The sequence below is a fragment of the Simochromis diagramma genome, unplaced genomic scaffold, assembly GCF_900408965.1.
Source record: "Simochromis diagramma unplaced genomic scaffold, fSimDia1.1 OVJJ01000685.1, whole genome shotgun sequence".
NCBI lineage: Eukaryota > Metazoa > Chordata > Actinopteri > Cichliformes > Cichlidae > Simochromis > Simochromis diagramma.
The window spans coordinates 9,948,921-9,972,304 of record NW_024387477.1 but is presented as its reverse complement, the minus strand read 5'-3'; the positions used below and the strand labels follow the sequence as shown (position 1 = coordinate 9,972,304).

Genomic DNA, 23,384 nt, shown 5'->3' with positions numbered 1-23,384 from the left:
ACATTGATGGCGACCACAATGCAAGCCAGCTTGCCTGAAAATAAATAAATGTGGTAAAAGCACTTATGAGGGTATGTCTTAATGTACAAAGTAAAGTTTGACCTCGATAAACCCTAAACATTTCTATTACTGTATAGTTATAATTCCATATATAGAGATTTAGTTTAAATCTGTTTAACCTTAAGATGCCTGTTTCCTTTTTTAATCTATTCAAAAATCACCGCTCCAAAAAGAGAGCTGGTATAAGGAATGTTTTACCCTTTACAGTCAGCATCGTGGTAAGTTATATATTTAGTTTAAATTTAAGCCAACCACACTCCCTAAATGCAAAATAGATAGCAATGCATTGTTGTTTTGTTGTCTGTCCCACTTTGTCTTCTCTTTTTTGACAATGTGTTAGACACCATGCAACTAAATTGCACTAAGATGTGAGTGTAGAGAGAGGGCACGGATGCGGTTTCTGTCATTTCTCCTCCAGTAATCTCATTCATTCCCATAACTAGTTCTTGAAGTAACAGATCAAACAAATCGTTCCATTTGAACAGTAGCAATTTACAAATAAACTAAATATTTGTAAATTGATCACAACATTTGGCTAAGACAAGCAGAAACTCTTTTGCACTGGAGAAGCTGGAACCATAGAAGGTTTTCTGTTTTTGGTTTAGTTTATAAACTAGTTGATTAACCAGTGTTCAGTGTTGTTGATAACAATATTGCTTCACGGAAGGAAACTCTGGGTTTGAATCCAGCACCCAGCTGGGGCCTTTCTTTGTGGTGTTTGTAGGTTTTCCTGTCGTTGCATGGGTTCTCTGTGGGTACACAGTTCCACAATCTAAAGTCATGCATCTTATGTTAACTGGTGATTCTAAACCGGCTTTAGGTGTGAATGTGAGCTGTCTGTTTCTGTGTCTTAGCGAGTGATAGCAGCTTCACCAAGTTGTATGTCGTCTTTTGGTGTATATTAGCTGGGATAGGCTCCAGGGCCCCTAAGACCCCAAACTGGATAAGGAGAAGAAAGTGGATGGATGTGTGTTTGCGGCGGGGTGTAGTTTGCAGATCAGCTGCAGTGGGGGTGGGGTGTGGAGTAAAGGGTTCAGGAAATGGCGTTAGGGGAGGTTGACCAACACAGCTAGCCTTCCCTATTTCAGTAGGTTGCTGAGACTCGACTTGTAAGGCTGTGTTCTTCGGGTCCTTTTGTTATCGTGTTTTATTATCTCATATGTGATGATGCTGTTATGATGATGTTTTATGTTGTATTGCTTCTTCTTGATTTTTGCTATCTCGTCTATCTCGAATGTCTATCTCGAATGTCTTATAACTGTGGTTCATTCTCAGATTTAGTCCCATCACATTGCCGAAATCAAGCTTTAAGGTGCCCCAAAGTCATATATCCTTTATCGGGACAACTTGAAATGGAGGCAGCCGTAGTTCAAACATTTCCGTCAGTCTTCATCTATCAGAGGTCCAGCAGGTTCAGCTCCAGGTCTAGAGTATATATGCTCCCTGCCTTTACAGGTCTTTGTCTCAACTCTTGTACCTCTATAATGGCCTGTGCTTGACAAACACAGCGGTGTAACTTTTACCTTTTCCTGAAACCCAGCAGGAAAACAAGCGTATAGTGTGTTTTTACTGCTTTGCACTCAAGCTATAACACTAATTCAGATCAGCAGTGAGAGAAACTACTTGTTAGCTGCTGACAGGCTGAAGAGACTCAGTATTGTTGAGGCAGAATATTTTGGAATCCCACTTGTTAAGAGCTGCTCCACTCTGTGGGGGTAAACAAGGACTGCTGCCATATATAGAGCAGTAGACATCCCGTTGTGGACTCTCTCCAGCACTGCTTTGTAAAAAGATGCTAAAATTATACATCTCATGCTGATAAAGAATCGTGTGTTCATGAGTGTTTACATACGTGACTGACGAGCACGTTCTTGCTGTATTACTGCCTTTTTATCTTTTGGGTCTACAGTTTTATTGACATTACAAGCAATAAAACGCCTTCAAATAGATTCAAGAGTTCAAATAAGTGGATTTAGAGCAGGTTTATTGCAAGTAGGTGCTAATTACATAGGTAGAATTAGAAAGATGTAAAAGGAGGAACTGTCCCTGTGTGGTGTTGCTCCCCTCCTATCTAATAACTGGAGGGGGCTTGCTGGCACTCTAATTAGTGCGAGCAGGTCTTTTAGATTTGCCCTCTCAATTAGAGGAGAACATGTTAGTTTCCAATTTAGCTCCTGTTCCCCTCCCCTCCCCCCCCAACCCCCCCCCCCCCCCCCTCCCCCATCTGCCCCAACCTGCTTGTTAGATAGAACAGGTCTTTATTCAGCTGCAGTGTTGCGTAGCGAATCTCAGATCATCCTCTCATATCCTGGGAAAGGATTGAATTAGGAAGAAAGCTAGTATTGAGAGCAGACATATTTACATGGTTTTGCTTGTGTTTATAAAAGAGAGGATAAAAGGCCAAGGGAAAAAAAGGGAGAAAGAGGGAGTGGGGATGGTGGGAGGTGTTGAGTTATTTCATGCAGGGGAAAAAGAAAACACGTGAAAAAAATATGATATAAAAAGCGATGTAAAAAAAAGTTGGTTCACTAAAGCTAAAGTCCCCACTTTTAACCACTTTTATACCTGTTTTTAAGAGTGTGATTATGTAAGGGAAGTTATTTTTCCTGAGAAACTGAGACTTCCATGTTTGTTTCCAAAGCAGGGTGCAATCAGCGCTGCCAAAACCTTTTTTTTTTCTCCTGGCTGGACCACTCACTCACTCTCTCACTCTTTCTCCTCCTTTTTATTGTGTTTGTTGTTTTATGGAGGGGGTTAGATGCGGTCCAGATTGCCGTTGCCAATAGAGACAGTCTCAGTTCACCTCCACTCCATTCATAAACAAATCGCTCCGGCTCAGACCTCTGAGCCTCTACCTTAGAACAACAAGCAGAACTGGATTTGTATTTTGAAGTTTCGTCGCCCTGCTAGAAACTTCTTGCTTTCTGCTTCAGCTCTGTTTCACTGCTCCCTCCCTCCTCTCCCTCGTCCTGCTCTCTCTCAGCTTCAGCAGGGGTGGACACTGACGCTCTGCTTAGTGTGGATCTGTCAGGGGTGGAGTGTGCACAGTTTGTGTGTGCGTGTGTGTGCATGTTTCTGTTGGGAACTTTTTTTTTCTTAGAACACTCTTTCTGAGTGTGAGAGTGGAGAGAGAGAGAGAGACACCCGCGGTGATGTGATTTGACTAAACAAACAGCCGGGCTCACTGCAGTACCTCCTCCAACGGACTCCTGGGACAGGAGAGATTAACCTCAGAGTGAACATCAGAGGGATCTATACATTTGAAGCAGCAGCCCCTGTAGAGACATCTCACTGGAAGTCTCTCCAGTTTCCTTCTGCTGGCCGGCAACCTTCTTGGTCAAAGAGGAAAGATTCTTCTGTGTTTCTGGGGTTTGTCTGAAGGTAAGAAGCATACTTCTCTGTCACCGTCAAGTATTTTAGTATAAGTTCCAGCTGCTCGACAGCTGCTGGCAGAAGTAAAAAAGGGCTGTATACGAAGTGGTGAAAATTCACTTATCCTGTACGGGAAGCCCACTGTGACAGATTGAGTTTCACAGCCATCTGACATAGACGCACTTCATCCTGAACACTGGACCCAAGTTTCTTATAGCTTTTTTAAACAAAAAATCTGATTCGATTTGACAAGAGAACAACTGTATGTCTTTGTGATGTTGTTGCTGTCTCTTGGTGGTGTTCGTTACCCACATACTTGTGTGTGTGTGTGTGTATACACAACAGCCATTGCAACGCTGCGTGAAAGAGCGTAAGCAACCTGTTCAAACATCAGCATAGTGATGGCTTGCATCTCTGTACACAGCAACTGTTTGACACTTTGACATTGGACAACTTTAACATTGTTTATTTTCCCACTAACAGAATGCATTTGACAAGGTGTCCCGGGGTCTAGCGTACACACAAACACAGTAGGGTTTATAGTACAAGCTGTTTGTACGCTCTCCACTTTGTGCTTCGCTGCTAAAGGGCTTGTTTGTACAGCCCTCTTCAGTCACCCAGAGTGAACCGGGGGTCCTCTACACCAAACCATTGGTCACTTTCCTCCCTTTTCAATCTTCTCTGCATTGATACATGGAGAAGCTCATTGAAGAGCCATGGCTGTGAACCGATATCAGCATCTATCACTGTCAACAGCATCCTCTTTGGAGGAATTCCCTTTAAGTGTTAACACATACCACCCTAAATTTATAGTTGTGTTACTCAGTCTCCCTTTTGTAATGTAGATATGTCGTAAAACCAGCAACCTGGTCTCATCTCAAGAATGCCGAGTCCAGCCGGCATAATTAGTTGAATCATCGCTTCCTGTTCATCAGAAGATTTTAGTAGCTGGAACGAGTTATATTGTAGCACTGTGAGCCATTTTAATGGCTGTGACACATGTGGCATACATGTCTTTTCAGTATATTCCAACACATGTTTTGCACCTGAAAGCCTTCCTGCCTGACTGTTGTGTATGGTGACTTTGGTATTTAAGTTGTTGGGTTCATTAGCTGCACATTCATCTTCTGCATACAGGGGACCTTTTTGACATCTGCTGTAATCAAAATGTTGTTGGCATGTGTTTTGTGGATGCTCTTCTCCTCCTCTACAGACAGGAGTGTCCTTTTGAAGTTTTTGATCTTCTCTGGCGCTGTGGATGTTTCACTCCAGGCACTGTCTGGCATTGTTTTTGTAGATGAACCGCTGGAAGACTGCATGCATGTCATACTTTTACCATCAATGGTGCTAGACTGCATTGCATTCGTTTCATAGCTTTAAAGTCGGCTTCTATTTTCACGGCACCAACTTATAAAACACTAGATCAGCTGTGACAAATCTTTATTGTAAGATTTGCAAAACTTAGTTTAATTTTGACTCTGACAAGTGGGGATTTTCCTGTCTTGCGTCATGCTGCTGGTATGTACTCCAGCGGAGTGCTCCTCTCCGGCCCCGATGAAGTGCAGCCCAGCCGGCTCCATTCCCCCTGGCCCGGACCTAATCCGTCGACATCAGCTGTTTCCTGGCTCTCTAGGCCTTCTGCATGCCAGCAGCTTTGAGAAAATGTGCTTCACATTATGACCATGCAGAAAGCATGCCAGGAGTCTGATTTAACTCACATGTGCAGATATGTAACATTTTGAGCTCAACAGCAACTTTTGAAAAATACTGATCCCATTCTGTCCTGTTTTCATTTATCCTCTGTGATTTCAACTCAAAGTTGAGCAACCCTCATCTAAAAAAACTTGTTTATAGAGGAAACACTGAGTTAAAATACTTAGACACTCTCACATCATGTTATCGTGACACGGATTGGTTCGTTTTTCAGATTCACAGAACAAACTCTGACTCATCCTCTGGTGGACACTCATTGGCTTACTCATTATCCACCACCAATATTTTTTGAATGAGCTGTTGCTTTTCTTAACACTATTAGTCTAGAGCCTCTTTTTACGTCGCTGGTTCTTTCATGCTGTACTTAGATTTTATACTTGAGTCACACAGCTTTAATGAAAAGCACCAAGTGGTGCTGCAGTAAAGCATCCTGTATGGCTGTCCATCTGGCCTCCCCCTCATTGTTTCCCTCCCACTCGCACAGAGCTGTCAGGCAGCTGCATCTCATCTTAAGACAGGAAGTGAGTTTGTTCATTGAGCAAACATTCATTTGATTTATTATATATATACTCTTGTCGCACAATAACAAACTTTTGAAAGGGGATCAGCCTAAAATCGCAAAGAAAGGTGTCATAATCATGCAAAAAAAAACCATTGCACTGTGAATACAGTACAGAAAATTACTAGAAGACTATTAAGAGACTACTTCCTCCATAATGACTTATCTTGTTGTAAACACCCAGTCACGTTCCAGGTTTCCTCAGATCAAGATTTAGTAACATTTTAACTAAGATCTAATAACAGCTGCTGAGTTGTCGCTAAAGGGAAATAACAGCCCGACACAAATGAGCTTGTTGTACCTTTTGATGAATTTCTGAATTAATTTTTTTTTTATATATTTATGTAACTAAATGCAGTTTGACATAAGGCCAGTATAGAGCATGGGACTGATGTGCTGCACACAGTTTATACCTATTGCTTATTTCCAACCCTTGTCTTTTGTTGGGCTTGTGCAAAAAGAAAATTTATATCATTCATTTACATAAAACCACAATACACTTTGAATGCAAAACTACACTAAATCCACATATTACAAAAATATAGTGTAAAAAAAGATAAATAAAGCTTAAATAAGTGTAAAACCAAGAAACTGATGAGAAAGGTCCACTACATCTTTCCCTTGTTTTCAGTCTATGTGCTAAGCTAAGCTAATCAGTACCCCCAGAGTTGCATTAATGTTTTCACTGAACTCTTTGCAAAAAATGAAAAATATTTATTTCACAAAATATTTTATACTTTTATTTAAAGTGTACGACTTTGACTTATAATGTGGTCTTTTTTTTATTGATTTTCCTGCCTTTACTCAAGTAAATGACTTGACAGCTGTGTCCAACCTTGTATGAGTGTTGATTATGAGTTCCTCTCTGGATTTATTGCATAAGGATTAATACAGGCTTACTTTCAACAGGAAGTTTTGGTCTCCATCAGATTCGTTTAAAGCACCAGGCTTTCTCCCTGGAGTTTGTTCTGTCCTCTTTCCAACAAAAACATGTTGGAAATGGTGATACAGTGCAATAAGAAAGGAGGATAAAGGAAAACAGTCTTTTTGTGAGATAAAAATATTTTGCACAGTTAAAAATGGAGCATTTTGTTAAGTTAATCTGCACAGTTTAGCTTCACTGAAAACAAGACACAAAAATGTGGGAAACTGCACAGCAGTTAAAATTACAGAATTTATGCACAAATAGCATAAGTTATCCACTAAAAAGAAATTCCCTGTGACTGTTATTCTTCCTTCTCCGTCTCCTTGGGTTTGTTTTTTTTTTTTTTTTAGGTAAACAGATGGAATTTAAAGTCAGTCAGTCCTAATTGTATTCAGCTGTTTCAATTTCTTTCTTTTTGGGAGGGAGTGCAGGGACTGGAAGTGTGTGTAGGCGTATTTCATTTCTCATGAGGCAGGGGGTCTCATATCGTGCAGCAAAAAAGGAGGGTACCACAATGAACATGGGTGGAGACGTTTTTGGAGGAAAATCTTTGAAGGATGTTGTGTCGCTTATGCTAGCAAATGTATCTGCATGAGCTGCATTATCTGTATACCCTATAAGCAATTTTATTGAGTTGACTGGCAGTGACAAAATCACATCCAGCTGATTTGAAAGAGGAAAACTGACTTCAATGACAGAGGCTGCTTAAGTTTGTAAATCGTAATCCCTTTTTCCTTCATTTTGGTTCCTGAAAAGTCATTAAATTGATCTCAAACGCTAGCCACATCTAAGGCTGTCATTCTACATCCATGGGTTTCACACAGAAGCTCTTTACATCTCCCCCGACTGCCACTACACACAGCATTTACAACTCTGTTTAAAAGGCACTGAACCAAAATCCGCAGTCTCCCAAACATGTGTTGCCTCAGCATGAGTATAGAGTTACTTTGGTTTCTGTGATAAGACCTCACAAGCACTGTGTCCAAATACCGAACAGAAGGAAACCTGTTACAGGAGTACTAGGCAGATTTTTCAGTGCTGATAATGCAAACTTGAGATGGTTTCGGTGCAGCTGTAGCTTTTTAAGTTTCAGCGTACAAGCACTTTTTGTCCAGCAGAGACTTTTCTAATAGTCTAACAGTTTTCTAATAGTGTCCTGCTGCATAATAGTGAAACCTACTTTGAGGTCAGAACAAGTGAGTCACACATCTGAAGAAACCTTTTTAGTCATGACCACAAAAACATAAAAAAAATGCCCTTTATACAAGTTGGCTGGCATGAAAATACATCATGACACCAAAGGCTCTGGAGTGGAAAGACATGTGGGGTATGACATGTGCATTATTGGCAAATGGCAACTGTTAGATCATCAGTGAGTGAGAGGTTAGAGATTACATTTGTTTAGTTTGTTAAAGATGCTAAAATTAGATAGATGAGATCAACTGGAAGGACACTCAAAAAGTGCAGTTATATCTTTAAAGAAAGTGACCCTGATTCAGACCAACGTTTAAGAGCTGCTCCCTGTGTGCTCTAAACTTTCTGCCGAGGCTGAGGAGGGTGTGCAAATTTTCCGGGCAGTAAAACCGCTTTATTCACACGTGGACTCAGTAGGAGATTATATGGACTTTAACCTGGGGAATGATAAGGTAAAGTCTTCTCATGTCATTTTTATGCAGATGATCTGCAAATTTACATTTCAGTAAAAAGAAATGATATCAGAACATAAAAGCATCGATATGCTTAATTTTTTTCAATATTTCAGTGAAAGTAAAACTAAGACTATTGTGTTCAGACCCAGTGGTGATTGTGCTGATACTCTCTTGGACTTGGGCCATATGTAAAACCCACAATAACCAACCTTAAGTGTCAAACCTGAGTCTGATCTTAAACTAGATAAGGAGATGAATTCTCTCACAGAGGCTTTTATCCAAGGTGAAATCTTATCAGTTTTACAACTCATTTGAAGAGTTACACTTCCTTAACAACATTTTATTTGCACAATTGTCAAAATGCTGCTAATCTTTAATCAAATACTTATAAAGAGGAGCGCCTTTTCCACTCAGCCTCCTTCCCCTGACTCCCCAGTCGTTTTAGGATTCTTTTAACATTTTTATTTATTTTAAATCAGCACCAAGATATATGGCTGAGCTATTGACTACACATTTCACATCAAGGTCGTTGAGATTTGTGGAGTCTCTAAGATTAAACTGAATACCAGGGGCAACTGTGCTTTTTTTCTCTGGAGTCGTCTCTGCCCATATTAGGTTGAGAATTAGCTGTTTGATGTTTTGGTGTAATGTACAAAGTGCTGTATGAATAAAACTGGATTGGATTCAGACATCATTATTCTTAGAGGTCTTCCAATGTCTTGAGGAGTTCAGGGGTGCAGTGCATGAATGAAACACTTCTGGAATAACTGAGTAAACATCATGAGTCACAGCCAGTATGTTTGATCAACGTGCACTGCAAAGTGCAGATCAGACAACTTGAAGCCTTTCAGTGAAGAGTCTTGGCAAAGAGAGTCTTGATAGAGAGACGGGTCCCCGCATTTGAAGGGAATCACTGATTACAGGCCAAAGTATTAACTCTGTGTCATTCTAGTATGCCACTTTTAAGCATGTTATGGTATTTTTTCAAGTGCTTTCTGAGACATGAGGACTCTCCTCCCAGTTAAGAGCAGGTCATCTCACCAGATACCCTGGTGGTCAGTGTCCTCTGTGATCCCTGAAAGAAGAGTCTCGTTTCCTTTTTCGGTAATTTGACCCTGGATCTAATGCCTGTAGCATTACAATATCTTTCTTTTTCTTTTTTTCTTTTTTTTTTTTTTGCTAGAAGATGATCTCAGAGTTTAAAAATAATATTTTTCCTGCTACTTTGAACTTAAACATTTATTTTTGATAGCATAATGCGACCCCTGTAGACTTTGGTAATCTTTTATTTACAAATGTAGATATAAGATGCACATTTCACTAGAAATTAAGAAAAAAAAATTTGTTGTATTTTTGTAGCATTTTAATTTGTGTCTTAAGATTAGTTGCACTGTACTGATTTTCTTTTACGTAATCATCAAAGGACATCCTAGCTGCTTGTGTCTAGCTGCTTTTTTCTGCTGGTCCCTGGTTGCCAATAACATTAATTAATGTTACTTTAAATGCAATATATTGTTCCAAGATTATACTACAAATCAAAGAAAAGAACAATTTCCATTGCAGTTGTATTTGTAAATCAAAAAGTATTCAGTTTCACACAATCTCCAAAAGCAGTTCCTGCTAAAAATCATTTGTATGAGATTGTAGCCGAACCTTTCATAGGGCTTCACTGTGGTATCATTTTTACAGCTCCTGTAATGTACAAAGTGTGCATTAGTAGAGTTATTGGAGTTGATGGACAATGAGGCCGCCTGGGGTGGGAACAGTGCATCATGGGTCTGCTACAGAGAGACCAGAAGGTTTTCCTCAGGGGGGATGATCAGTTCAAGATGAGTGATAAAAATGGAGGTTTATTTTAACAAAGAATCACTGGGTCAGTTTTTTCCCACAGAGCTTGCCAAGTCCTGCTGTTCAGAGATACGTCAGGAAAACGTCGCATCCTTCAAAAAACAAAAACTAAAAAAGACAAATGTGGCATGTGCATTTATTCTGCACTGTAGATAGTCTAATGATACACTGCATGCCCTATAAAAATCTTGATTGTCAGCAATAGTTCACATTCTGAGCTATAATTGTTTTCATTGGAAAGATGTGACTGCTAAATTGGAGAAGTTTGTTTTTTATGTATGGTGGCTTCCTGGGCACTTCAGCAGAGTAAACATCACAGTCTGTGATGCAAGTCTGCGTGTGTGCGCCTTCTGCTGGCTCACTCCGTTCTTTGATGTGGTTTTACCCATAAGGTATATTCCGTATGTTTGTGTGCTCCCTTTGCTGTTTATCCCACCGTCTGGTCTGGTGATGTGTGCAGTTTTTTTTGTGGTGTGTTAATGGTTTGTCATGCTTTGTCATTGGTTTAATTGGTCTATTCTTGCCTGCCGTTGTTTTGTTTCTGTTTCTCTGTTGTTTTTCATATCTGGTGGTGAGTTTACATCTTTCGTCTGTGAAGCTTGTGAATCAAAGATGGGTTTTTTCCTCCTTGTCTTATTGCTGTTAGATTTCTACTGATTGTTGTTTCTGAGCCTATTTGGATTGGTGGTTGTGATGGTCTGCTGTGTCCATGACACACATTTGGTTAACACCCACACAAGACCGCAAAATTTCCCAGAAACAGGAAGTCGGAGCCTTCCAGCTGCACTTTGGGAGGCTTTTCAAAAATCCTTCTCTTTTGTTAGAGATTACACTTTCCCCCCCTCCCTTTTTTCCAAGTGCAAGATTACCCCCGCTCGGGAGACGCTCAAGCAACAGTTTGCTACAAATGTGGTTCTGACAGTCATTCCCACCTCATCGAGGACTGCTTTATCATTGCCAGATGTTTAACTGAAACATGGAGCTACAGTATATATAGATAATCCCTGGAGTGGGATTACGGGGTGCTGGGGACTGGCGTTTACACACTTAGCTGAATCCTGAGGCTGAGCGTGGGCTGCGTGCATCCCAAGGAGGTTGACTTTAGCATTCTTCCTCATTAGCTGGTGACACTTTGAGTGTAGCAGGATTGTTTATGAAAACTGGGAAGGGTCAATCAGCCACCAAATTCCCAAGCATCTGTGGGAAACCTCATGCAGAGTGATAAGAATTTATCCCCCATTGTGATTACTATGCCATCACTAACACAAACATCACTTGTGGTTTTTTGTTTGTTTTTTTGTTGTTGTTGTTTTTTCCAGACCTCCAAGATTACTACAGGAATGCAGTATACCATTTCAAAGATTCAAAAGACACCAATAAACATCTGGGTTAGAAAAATGCTTTCGAGATCCTTTAAGATCCTCTACACGTTCTAATTCTCAGATTGAGAAGCCCTTCACTTAGTTTATGGACCTTTCTTACTGTAAATGACTCTGTTGCCTCTGTGGTGCAGACAAAGAGCTGTCCTGTGGTTCAGGGATCAAACTGTTACCAAGTGCTTTATTAACATCTCTGAAAGGTTGCCAAGCATTCTTGGCAGATTCACTAGTGGCCTGACCCTTTTAAGGCTTCATAACACTGTTTGTTCCCGTCTCGCACAAAGATCTGACCAAGGCAAAGATGAGCATTAATCTCAGTGTTAAAAGTATCCCTCCTGTGGTAATGTTCACTCTCCTAACTCCTGTGTAAGTGGTCTTCTGACTCCTTTGGGCCATGATCCTTGAGAGCACATCCCACTTTGAGGTCAGTGGCTCCACAGTGTAGTGGTTTACACGTTTGCTTAACAAGCAAAAGATAATTGGTTTGAACCTGGAAGAAAGCACAAAAGGGTTCAGGAAGAGGATCCAGCATAAGAACTTTAACCAATCAAACACCCACTGTAGTGAATCCTGTGAGTATGGGGGCAGCTGAAAGTAGCTTTTCCCTCTCAGTGTTCTCTGGTCATGTTGTCCCAATGCCCATCGACCAGTGTTGGAACAACCAAACATTGTTTTTCTGTCCCTTCTCAAGCCTAATGAAAACACCTCGACTCTTGTTAATCTCAGCATGATCTCTGTTGTTTGATTTTTAGATGTGAATTCACATCCTGTAGTAGCCCTTAATGTACCAGTTTGGCTTGTTTTAGCAAACATATCATCAGCAGCCAGTCACAGAGCTATTTGTTTTGTTTTCATACTGCCAAATGACACATGCCTTTGGCATCTCTGCGTTTGGCTGTTGTCGCTATCGTTGACACTGAGGTTACTAGTACTTGTAGAGTGCTGATGTATGGCTTCCTCGGCGGACCGGACCTTGTCGCATGTTGCCGGGGTCCCCCGGGGATGAGGTGACCCCTCCTCTTCTGCCGTCATCACCAGCAGGGTCCCCGGTGTATCAGCAGCCCTGGGAAAGTTTCAGTTTTTCTGTGGGAACGTGAACTGTACACCCAAATCAGTGACAAAAAGGGGAAAAGGCGGGAGAGGTCTGGCGAGTGTTTCTGTGTGTGTGTGTGTGTGTGTGTAAGTTGTATGTATGACAGGACTCTTGTACAGCATGTGTCTGTGTGTACATTATATGCATCCAGTATCCATTATGTGCCACTAAGAATGTTTACGTGCACATGTGAATGAACTACGACACAATAAAAACATAACATCTCTTTCACTCGCTCTTGCTCTCTCTGTCTGTTTCTCCTTCACCCTTTTTTATTGGAAGCAGGAGGCAGGGGAGGAAATGGACCAGTCATGTTTTTGGAGCAACTCAAGAGCTGTGAGCTTTTCGTTTTGGGAGCGGAAGTGCCAGAGGCAGTTAATTTAGAGAGACAACATGTATCTGGTTTGAGTAAATGTCCTTGGGTTAGTCACAGAACTTTTTGTGCTTCACCACCACTATCAAACTAATCAGCTGTGTTGTCTTGTTTAAACCTCAAAACACCACCTTTAGTAACGTTGTGCAAAGGATACAGCAAAGGAGGTCTTGCCAAAGATATTTAGTTGATGAATGAAGCGTGAAGCCTTTTTGTTCGTGATTAGATGGAGAGATGTAATCTTCAAAACATGTGTTCTATTATGTAATGTAGGAAAATGGCCCAGTTTCTTAAAATAGAGGTGGTGCAATTGGTGTACATTATCTTATAAAAATGTTAAATTGGGGAGCGATTTCTAGAGATACATTTCACAATTTTTCCATTGGCTCACTCCCTCTCTTCCTTCTCCACCCTCGCTCTTCCCAAGAATCATTCTTCGGCCCTCTCTTTTTCCCACCCTCGTATAGGCCTGTGATCCATCCTTAACTGTTTCCAGACGCCTGTGTGCTGCAGGCCTTAACCCTTATCCTAAACATAACAGCAAACCACCCCTCCCCACTTTCTTTTGGCCTCTCACTGTGCTGTACAATTAGAACTTCAAGGTCTTTGATAACAGTCTCGATGATGGTAAGCATGGGTCAACTTTGACCCCCCCAAGTGCTGAATCCATTGATGCTGACATTGCTTTGCTGTACAACACGATACCCTATTAGTAATGCCAAACCATAGCAACCTTTCAAAACTCCAAGTGCACTCCTTTGTCAGCAGCTTTTGTGACTGCCCTCATTTTTACTTTTGTTTTTAGCAAAACCAATTAATGGCTCAGCATGGCTGTGGAATAGCTCGGACGCAGCATTGTTGCCAGCGAGCGCGTTGCAAAGCCGAACACAGTGACCCGTTTGTTAGCGGGCAGAATGCTGGTGAACCGGGAACAAAAAGAGCCAGACATTGTTGCTCTGTCCTGGTGCAGCGAGGCATCAAATACCTGATGAGTTGCATCAGTACCTCAGTTTCTCTGTGAGGGCCAGTCGCTATTAAAGAAAGCAGCCTGATAACAAACTCAATACTTTTTGTTTCTATTTAGTGGGAGAAAAGCATAGTTTGGTATCATTCTCTTTCATTTGACGCAGTTTGTTCTGACACACACGATTTATTTTCTCACTTAACCTGACCTTGTGGAGCCTGCGAGAGCAGAAACCAATCCATCATGATATGAAGCTCATCCTCACATGGACAGATGTTAAGTCTGTTCAAGATTTGTCTTCATTGATTTGAATAGAAAACAGAATTTTGCTGTTGTGTTCATTTTCACTTAACTGTTGAGGCAAAATACTTCTGAAAAGGATCACTCTTGTTGTTGTTTTTTTCTTTTTGCAGAACAAAGTGACTTGAAGGCCTCCATGATGAGGAAGGTGACAGCATCACCGCTCCACCTAACAGTCACATTTACAGGTGAGGCCTAAATTTTACTTCAGCAACAAAAAGTGAAACTGTGTAAGAAGAAGCAAAAGTCATTTGCAGGGAAGCAAGAAGCTTGAAGCTAAGTTTGGATGGAGTATTTTACAATTAGGGGAAATAGATACTGCAAGACTGGGACTCTTTTATAACAAATCACAGTTAATGTGATTTGGATATCTAATATAACAATTTAATATAAAAAATGGATATAATTGAATGGGTTATGACTTATATCTTATTAAATTTGCAAAACATGTGGTCAGGATTATGGGGACAGCATGTTTCAGGTTTTATTAAGTAAGTATGAAGTCATTCTGTTCAGAATGTTTAAAGAATACAGCGACTTCTTCTGTGATTCATTAGCTGTGGGATTTCACAACACAACTGATGCATTCACTCACCTCTTTCAATTTAAATGTATTTATCAGTGACAAGGCGTCGTCGCCCTCCCACTAAATTGCTGCAGACAACTCACATCCTTCATCATTTAAAGATAGCGCAGGACTAACACTGTTGATTTAACCTTTCACCTCCTGCTGCAGTCTCTGTGACCTCCATCCTGACCTTTTTTTCTCTTGCTGTGCAAACTGCAGCTCTGCTGTGTTTCTGCACTGAGCTGCGCTGCCTGGAGATCACGCCCGGTGACAAAGAGTTTGTTCTGGCCGAGGGCTCCTCTCTTACCCTTACCTGCAGCGGCTCAGGGGAGACCACGTGGAAGTTTAAGATGGACGACGTGCCGTACTTTCAGCTGGAACCATCTAAACCGGGTCACCAGAGTTACGAGATCGTGCAAAGCGGAGCCACATCCAGCGTTCTGACGTTGTTCAATGTGAGCTGGAAGCACACAGGCGTGTATCAGTGCATTGATCAGCGCACGCGAGACACAGAGGAGGTGGCTGTGTTTGTCCCAGGTGGGGCCTGGTTTGCTTACCTTTGGTTTACCTTCCTGATTCAGAGTTTGCAAAGCTAACTGTACAGTACAATTGAAAAAAAAACTGTCTAAGTTCCATGCTGCATGTAAATAAAGAGCTTCTGAAAACACTGTGATTTTTGAAAGCGCTCTGAAGAAGAGTAAGGTGAAAAACCTCCAGGCAGTTCTTTGAGGAAGACGCAGTAAATCAATAGAAAAATATTTTTTGTCATAAAAAATGTGTCTGTCTGCAGATCCTGACGTGTGGTTCATAGAGAGCTCTCACGGCATGGTAACAAAGACCAGTGAAGAAAGCACCATCCCCTGTGTGGTCACCAATCCAAAAATCACTGTCACCTTGCACGAGAGGGACACTGACATACCCATAAGTGGGGTGTATGTTCCTAGTGAGGGCTACAAGGCGCCGGTGGAGGACAGGAATTACGTGTGTCGGGGAGAGCTGAACGAGGAAGTGCGAGAGTCTCAGGCTTTCTATGTCTTCAGCATTGTGGGTAGGTGTTCAGGTTGAAGAGCTTGTTTTAGAAATAGTTCTTTCCAACTTAATAACTTGATCAGCCTTAGTGCAGACATTATTGTTTAGTTACATTACATTACCACACCCTTTTCACTTCTCCCTTGTGTTTTCTCTTCTCGTCCCAGTCCCAGAGGCCATTGACGCCTACATCAATGCCTCGAAGACGGTCCTGAAGCAGGGTGAACCACTGACAGTAAACTGCACAGTGCACGGAGTGGAGCTGGTGAATTTTTCTTGGGATATTCCCAATAGAGGGGTGAGTAGGAGTGGAGCAGAACAAGCGCTATTGTTCCGTTTTCCCTTTGTGATCACTCTAAGGCCTCTGGACCAAGCCCAAATTATATCAAGATGTGGAGACACACCTCATAGTTTTTATTCTGCTGTGAAACTTTACTCACAGCTCACATTAGGCTGGCATTGTAATAACTGGGTCTCTGTAGGTCCTTGTTTGGATAACAGCGAAGCTGAAATGTTTCCGTTTTATCTTTGATGATGAAGTTTTATTTTTATGGCTTTATTAGAACATGTTTTAAAACAAACTCACAGCTTTTCCTAATAAGTCTGACTGCAAAAATAAGAGCTCACTGAAAGTCCGATTTCAATAAATTCATATTAAAACATCACATCTTATTCTTGTACTTGTCTCTAAGCTTGACTTCTATGAGCCACTGACTGATGTCCTGTCCCCCACGAGCATGCGCTCCTGCCTGGTCTTCTCCCAGGCCACGGTGGACCACAGTGGAAAATATGTCTGCCATGTCCATGAGGGCATACAAGACCAGAGCGCCTCTGCCAGCGTCAACATCACTGTGCTTGGTAAGATAAAACCCCCCTTGCACACCCCCAACCTTTCTCCCACCTTCCTCCCACACACACACATAGACATAGACACAAAAGTAAAACAAACTGATGCTGTGCAGATTATTATTACCTTTTGCTGACATAGGAAAGACTGCTTATTATGTCAACCTCTGGATGTTACGGTGGGAGAGGAGTTACTTTTAAAGGAAATGAAGATCACTTCTATTTGTTTTTCTTCAAAGTGTGAAATAAACTTTTGACACGGTGTGGATCCCTCGAGTGATACATTGAGAAACAGAGCTGTAAATCAGTGGGTACAGCAAATTTATATTTAGACTCACAGTGTTTATGTAACTGGGGTTTGACTTCAAATGTTAACATACAGTAAGTCAGCATCTTAGCTGCTAAGGTAAGCGGGATTCATCATATGTACTCTTAATGCTCTGTCTCCTGACCGTCACTGCATGCCGTATAGGTCAGTTAATGCTTACTCCACCTGCACTGAGGTGTGTTATATTTATACAAGCTTGAAGCTCCATGTTTAGTAGAGACAGGAGGCCAGGACAGTTTAATGGTGGACACTGGACATCTCAGTGGAAAAGATGCATAGTGTCTGACCACAGAGGTTCAAGAATGTAGAGCAGCAGTACAGAAGCAGCTTAATAAATGGTTTTGTACAGAGAAATGGTCACATCAAAAAGCCTTAGACCAAGAAAAGCAGTCTGAATAGAAACACAGGGGAAAGTAGTGCCCAGCTATGTGAAACTAGAAAGTATCTTTTAGGATTTTTCTTTTTATTCTCTGGCCTGCAGAGTTTTGGTTTTGGTTCAGTCTCACTGCTCTCCTGGACAAAATCTTTGGTTGCAAAAATATCAGTGGAGTGGAGAGTAGGTATTGTGCAAAAGTCTTGTGCCACATCTTATTTCTTTATATTTTGCTTCCTAGGAGACAGACGTGCTTTGAATTTCTTTTAAAGTGGTCTTGAGTAATAGTTTTTTAATTAAGAAGTTTTTGTTTTGATACTGGCTGCTTTTCCAACTCATTTTCTGTCCAATTTTAAATTGTATTTTGAAGCATCATCCTGTTGTTGTTGTTGTTGTTGTTGTTTTCTGGTTAAAGCTATGAAAAATTCCAAAGATAAGACAGTTTGACAGACATAAAATAGTATTTTTGCACTGACAAGGTGATTCCCAAAGAGGCTTTAGCCAAAAACTGGGAATACCTAAGCAGGATGTGCAGCATGTCCTTAAAAAAATTGAGGAAATCTGAATAAGAGAAGAATAAAAGAGAAGTCACAGGCCTAAAAAATAACCTAGAGCAGATGAACAGGACCTGAAAGTCATGTCTTTAAGAAATAGGAAAACAATCCAACAAAGACCTGAAGCAGGATCTGAGAGATGCATCTTTGCCTTTATTTGATCCATCTATTGTTCTCTGATGCCTCATCATAATGGTCTCAGTGGTAGAAGCCATTCTTTAGGAAAGGAAATGAGGAAAAGACTCAAGTATGCCAAATTACACACAAACTGGACTGAAAATCAGTGGCAACGGGACTTAAGCAGTGAGAGTCTACAGCCATCTGTAGAATACAGCTGATACTCTGTCATGAAACAAAAAGCGCCAATATCTAAAGAAGAACCTTGAATGTTCATTAAGTAGTCTGAGAGAACTATTCCTGAAGAATACTTGCTGTACCTCTTGGAATGTTTGCACGTGCATCAATAAGTCACTACATGTGTTTTCTATTTTCCTAGGAAAATGTAAAAAAATGAGCTTTGGCAACAGACTTTTTCACAGTACTGTAGTTAAGCTAAAGAGAAAAATAATTTACTACATTTAGTGCATTGCATATATACGTTGCTCTTTTTCTTGTTAGAAAACGGCTTTGTGGACATCAAACCGCCTCAGCAACGAAACATTTCCGTCAAGCTACAAGAGAACGTGGAGCTGAGAGTGGCGATGGAGGCGTACCCTCCCCCACAGGTTTACTGGACCAAGGATGGCGCCACCATCAAGGGAGACAAAATCATCAACACGAGACAAGAGCATGAAATAAGGTAGAACATCCAACCAGTATTTAGTTTCACGCACACCACAAAGCACCCAAACACGTCTACGGCCTTGATACATTTAAACAATTAGCACAGGACCTATGATAGGGCGACAGCCTCCACAGGTCAGTCTGCTCCTGTCAGTCATCGCCAGATAAGGGTCTCCACAGAGAGAAACACGATACCCTCTGGAGGGCTGGACGCCATCGTTCATCACACAGGAACCATAAACACCAAATGCTTGTCACAACTTACTGAGTTGTGTCTTTCAAACGGATGTCAAATAAAGCTTAAATTTGAAGGCTATGTTTTCACATTCCTGCCAACACACATTAAATATCTAAGTGAGATATCAACCACAGGGATGATGATAGGTAGTTAGAAAGAAATAACCCATGTTAACGAGTTCCATGAAGTCTCCGGCGTGTAATAAATAAGAAAGAGAAACATCAAGATGTTTTTTTTCTAGTAGTTCACAAATAGAGAGACAAAGTCACCACCTCCACGCTGACAGCTATGTACAACACATGAGACAAAACTGTCATGTCCCCTGATAATGAGGTACATCCTAAACTTTACATCTTCTTTTGTGTTGTTTAAAAAATCAAACAACAAAACACGATAAAAAAGAAAGCTTAATTCCACTATAGTGTAGTGTAAACTCATCAGCTGGTGCCATCACAGAGTTTCTACCAGATATTTTCATTTAAACCCGTCCTTCTTGTGCACAGTGTTTTTAACCCGGGGTGCTTCTTAATATTTTCATATCACACAAAGTCTCTTGAAGACTTTAGAAATGAGTTTGCTCTCATATCTAAAGAACAGTTCATTTAGTGTTCAGCCCCATTTCCACAAAAGCTGGAACACTGTATGAAATGTAAATACAAACAGAATTCAATGATTTAGAAATTTCATATAACCACATTTTTTCACAACAGAACATGAAAAACATAATTAATATTTAAATTTACATTTTTTTTACATAACAGTAAAATAAAAAAAAATGATTTTACACATGGATCATTGCATTTTGTTTTTATTTACATTTTAAACAGTGTTGCTGCTTTTTGGTTTAAGAGTGTTGTGTCTCTTATTAAAGTAGATCTGATTAAATTTGTAACTTTTTGCCAGTCAGCTTTGATTTCTCCAGACAAATAGTCAACATTTTCAGTACTGGAAGAAAAAGTGTATATTTTATTTTTTTAAAATGAATTTTTTGTACCTCAGGTATGTCAGTGTCCTCACCTTGGTGAGGGTGAGGACAGACCAGAAGGGCCTCTACACTGTCCTTGTCACCAATGGAGATGACTTAAAGGAAATGACCTTTGACCTGGAGGTCCAAGGTGAGCCTTTTTTTAAGCTGAAATGTTCCCACGTGTTTTGTGTGCTGTGGGGTTTTGTGTGGTGTTTTATATTTTTTGACCGACTGTCTGAAAGTGGTGTTTGTGAATGGAAAAAACTGAGGACAGATTGTGTTTTTCTCCGAGTCAGCAATGATTAATGGCTGCTGCCACCCTGTGTTTAGTTCCCGCTCAGATTAAAGACCTGACCGACCACAGTCTCCCAGGGAAAAAACACTTGGTGACCTGTGTTGCAGAAGGGGTGCCAGCCCCAACCATACAGTGGTACAGCTGTGGCAGCATGCTCAAGTGAGTCCCTACCACCCATTTCTCCATTGAACTGTCACAGAAGGAACACTAGGGGGCTGACCAAAACACGCTTTGCTTTCAGTGCGTCTGTTTTTGACTGGACATATTTCACCCTCCGATCTAATGTTCTTCTGCAGGTGTAGCAACCAGACAGAGGTGTGGAAGCCGCTGACACCAGAGCCAGAGGTGCTGAGCATTCATACGAACGTGAGCTACAATGAGACAAGAAAGGTCAGTCAGGTTCGCAGCCAGCTGACCTTCCAGACACCTCAGCAGGTCACAGTTCGGTGTGAGACCAGCAATCAAGAGAGGCTCATCGCCAGGCGGGACATCAAACTGGTATTCAGCTGTAGGTGTCATGTGATTATTTTATATATATATATATATATATATATATATATATATTAGGGTAGATGAAGGATATTATAGAACATTATACTTTAAGTTTGTCATTTTTTTATTATACAAATATAGACTATGCCACTTTACTATTAAATGGGTAAATGATAATATAGGATTACATTAAATTGTATTTGGCTTAAACTGCACAAACACTATAGGAAAGTCTGATAAGTTTATAGAGACACAAAGCAAACTTTGTATCCTTTAGTAGACTGTATGTCTTAGACAAAACATAGCTTCATTTATACTTATAAATTAATTTCCAGCATGTGGAGATTCATGTTATTTATATTGTGTCTAATGTTCTGTGTCCTCTTGCCTATTGCAGCCCTTTTCTCCCAGGTGGCAGTGTTGGCTGCTGTTTTAGCCTTAGTGGTCATTGTTATCATGTCTTTCATCATCCTCATTGCAATCTGGAGGAAGGTAAGAGAAACTCAAACATTTTTTAGTTTCCATTTTTCAATTTTCCTTTCTTCAAAAGCAATGCTGTTTGTTCTCAGAAACCTCGCTATGAGATCAGATGGAAGGTGATAGAATCTGTGAGCCAGGATGGACATGAGTATATCTACGTGGACCCCATCCACCTGCCCTATGACCTGGCCTGGGAAATGCGTCGTGACCACCTAGTGCTGGGTGAGTCCTCAGTTAAGAGAGATGATGAGCTAAGCTCAGCTAAAAAGAACTAGTCCTGATGGAAATCCTAATATCTTGCATGTGTGCAGTTTAACTTAAATCTGCTCCCGTTCATGCAAATTAGGGAAACCCAACTTAATGAAGATCAGAAATTGCAGTGTTACGAATGATGCTGAAAACAAAGGCAACAACAACATAAAAATATGATTCATAGTTTTATGTTGTGAAGCATAATAACAAATTTAAATGGCATAGCAAAATTAAATTAGATTAAACTATTAAAAAATATTTTTTTTAAAAAAAGGGAAAAAAAGAAACAGAGCAGAAAATGTCTTTGTAATTTTCTCCCACTACATTAAACCTTTTTAATAGAGGTTTTCCATAAATGGTAAAATATTATGTGTGGTTAAAAAAATATGAAAAAAAATTATGTGGCACAAAAAACAGAGTTTTAAATCTATTAAAGCATCAACACACTGAGGATTGAACAAATATTTATTATCTTAGGCATTAAAATTAGCCTAGTCAACTGAGGACACTAATTTGTTGTTAGCTGCAGCTAAATTTTCAGCTTGCCACTTTTTATTTGTCTTAATAGACGCATTTGCTTCCAGACATTTTAAACTGGAGCTTTTGCCCGGTAGCTGTAGTGCTGTGGGTGGTTTGTGTTGTCTGGGCACAGTCGACACTGGAATACTAAACAAACCTTGTTAAACGTCTCTTATCGGCTCCAGTGGCACTTCATTTTTAAAGCCCTATTCACAGAGAGCTTTTAAACTTTCATGTCTAACGACTGACATGTTCATAGTCAGCTGCTCACCTACAAACAGGACACATCTCAACATCGAGAAAAACATCATATGCTCTTAATAAATACTATTTATCTGCAATAATCTTCCCTTCTTCAGAAAATAGCATACATTTGCTGACACCAATATTTTAGTTAAAAATGGTCTCCCTTACTTTTGCAGGTCCAATGTGGGCCCCATTCAGACTCTGTCCTTCTGAGCTCCTCTTTGTGTTTCAGGTCGCACTCTTGGATCAGGAGCGTTTGGCAGGGTGGTCGAGGCAACTGCATATGGTCTCACGCATTCGCAGTCCAGCACAAAGGTGGCAGTGAAAATGCTGAAATGTAAGCCCTACAATATAAAAACAAAGCAGAAAGCCATGTGCGTAATTTGTGTGAACAGTATATGGACCCCCGCATAGCTGTCAGATGTTGTGACACCAGTGCCATATTCCTGTGGGCTCAGAGAGAGCAGCAGCCCGCTGAGCTTTAGTTTGCTTGCCAGCCTGATTCAAGTCGTAGCTCACAGGTCATTGAGCAGTTTGGCAAAGGCACAGTGTGTCCTGCTCTCAGGGTTCTTAGTTCTCTTGTTCTTGTATCTACTTCCAACTACCCTAAGTTTATGCATCTAATTTTTCCATCTTTTTCTTCCCTTCTTTTTCCCCTCTTCTGACATCCAGCTACAGCCAGAAGGAGTGAAACTCAGGCTCTGATGTCAGAGTTAAAGATCATGAGTCATCTGGGTCCTCACCTCAACATCGTAAACTTGCTAGGGGCTTGTACCAAACATGGTGAGCATGCATCACAATGACAAACTGTGGAAAACTGCTTTGATACACATGTCTGTCTGCTCATTTTAGCTTTGTTTAATGCAAAAGGTACCAGATAATAGTGGTGAAGATTTGTTTAAGTCAAAGGTGGGAAGTTCAGTGGCATTTGGTGCTGGATTGGCCTATATTTTTTTTAACATTAAAGTCACAATACATTTACCATCAAAATAATCAGTACAAAAGGTTACAAGTAAGGAAATGTGCTTTTAAGTAAGAAAATGTGACTAATAGAAAATGATTTTTTAAATATAGAAAAGTACAATTTATCATTTTGGAAGTTTGCTTTTCTTGCCCAGAAACAAGTTTATTTCACTGGTCAAAGGAATAGAAAAGCCTTCTTGGCTTTCTTACACATGA

General features: G+C 40.6%; 1 protein-coding gene across 1 annotated transcript in view; it reads left to right on the top strand.

The window, feature by feature from the left end:
• Positions 1 to 2,852: 2,852 nt before the first annotated feature.
• pdgfrb (platelet-derived growth factor receptor, beta polypeptide) overlaps positions 2,853 to 23,384 on the top strand; it is a 29,433-nt gene continuing 8,901 nt past the window's right edge. Inside the window, exons 1-14 of the mRNA XM_040016498.1 lie at positions 2,853 to 3,441; positions 14,349 to 14,423; positions 15,023 to 15,340; positions 15,594 to 15,851; positions 16,000 to 16,130; positions 16,525 to 16,690; positions 18,552 to 18,732; positions 19,954 to 20,069; positions 20,252 to 20,375; positions 20,513 to 20,724; positions 21,106 to 21,200; positions 21,278 to 21,410; positions 22,438 to 22,542; positions 22,878 to 22,988. Coding sequence (XP_039872432.1) covers positions 14,372 to 14,423; positions 15,023 to 15,340; positions 15,594 to 15,851; positions 16,000 to 16,130; positions 16,525 to 16,690; positions 18,552 to 18,732; positions 19,954 to 20,069; positions 20,252 to 20,375; positions 20,513 to 20,724; positions 21,106 to 21,200; positions 21,278 to 21,410; positions 22,438 to 22,542; positions 22,878 to 22,988 — 2,002 coding nt within the window. The 5' untranslated portion in view covers positions 2,853 to 3,441; positions 14,349 to 14,371. The remainder of the gene's footprint in view (positions 3,442 to 14,348; positions 14,424 to 15,022; positions 15,341 to 15,593; positions 15,852 to 15,999; positions 16,131 to 16,524; positions 16,691 to 18,551; positions 18,733 to 19,953; positions 20,070 to 20,251; positions 20,376 to 20,512; positions 20,725 to 21,105; positions 21,201 to 21,277; positions 21,411 to 22,437; positions 22,543 to 22,877; positions 22,989 to 23,384) is intronic.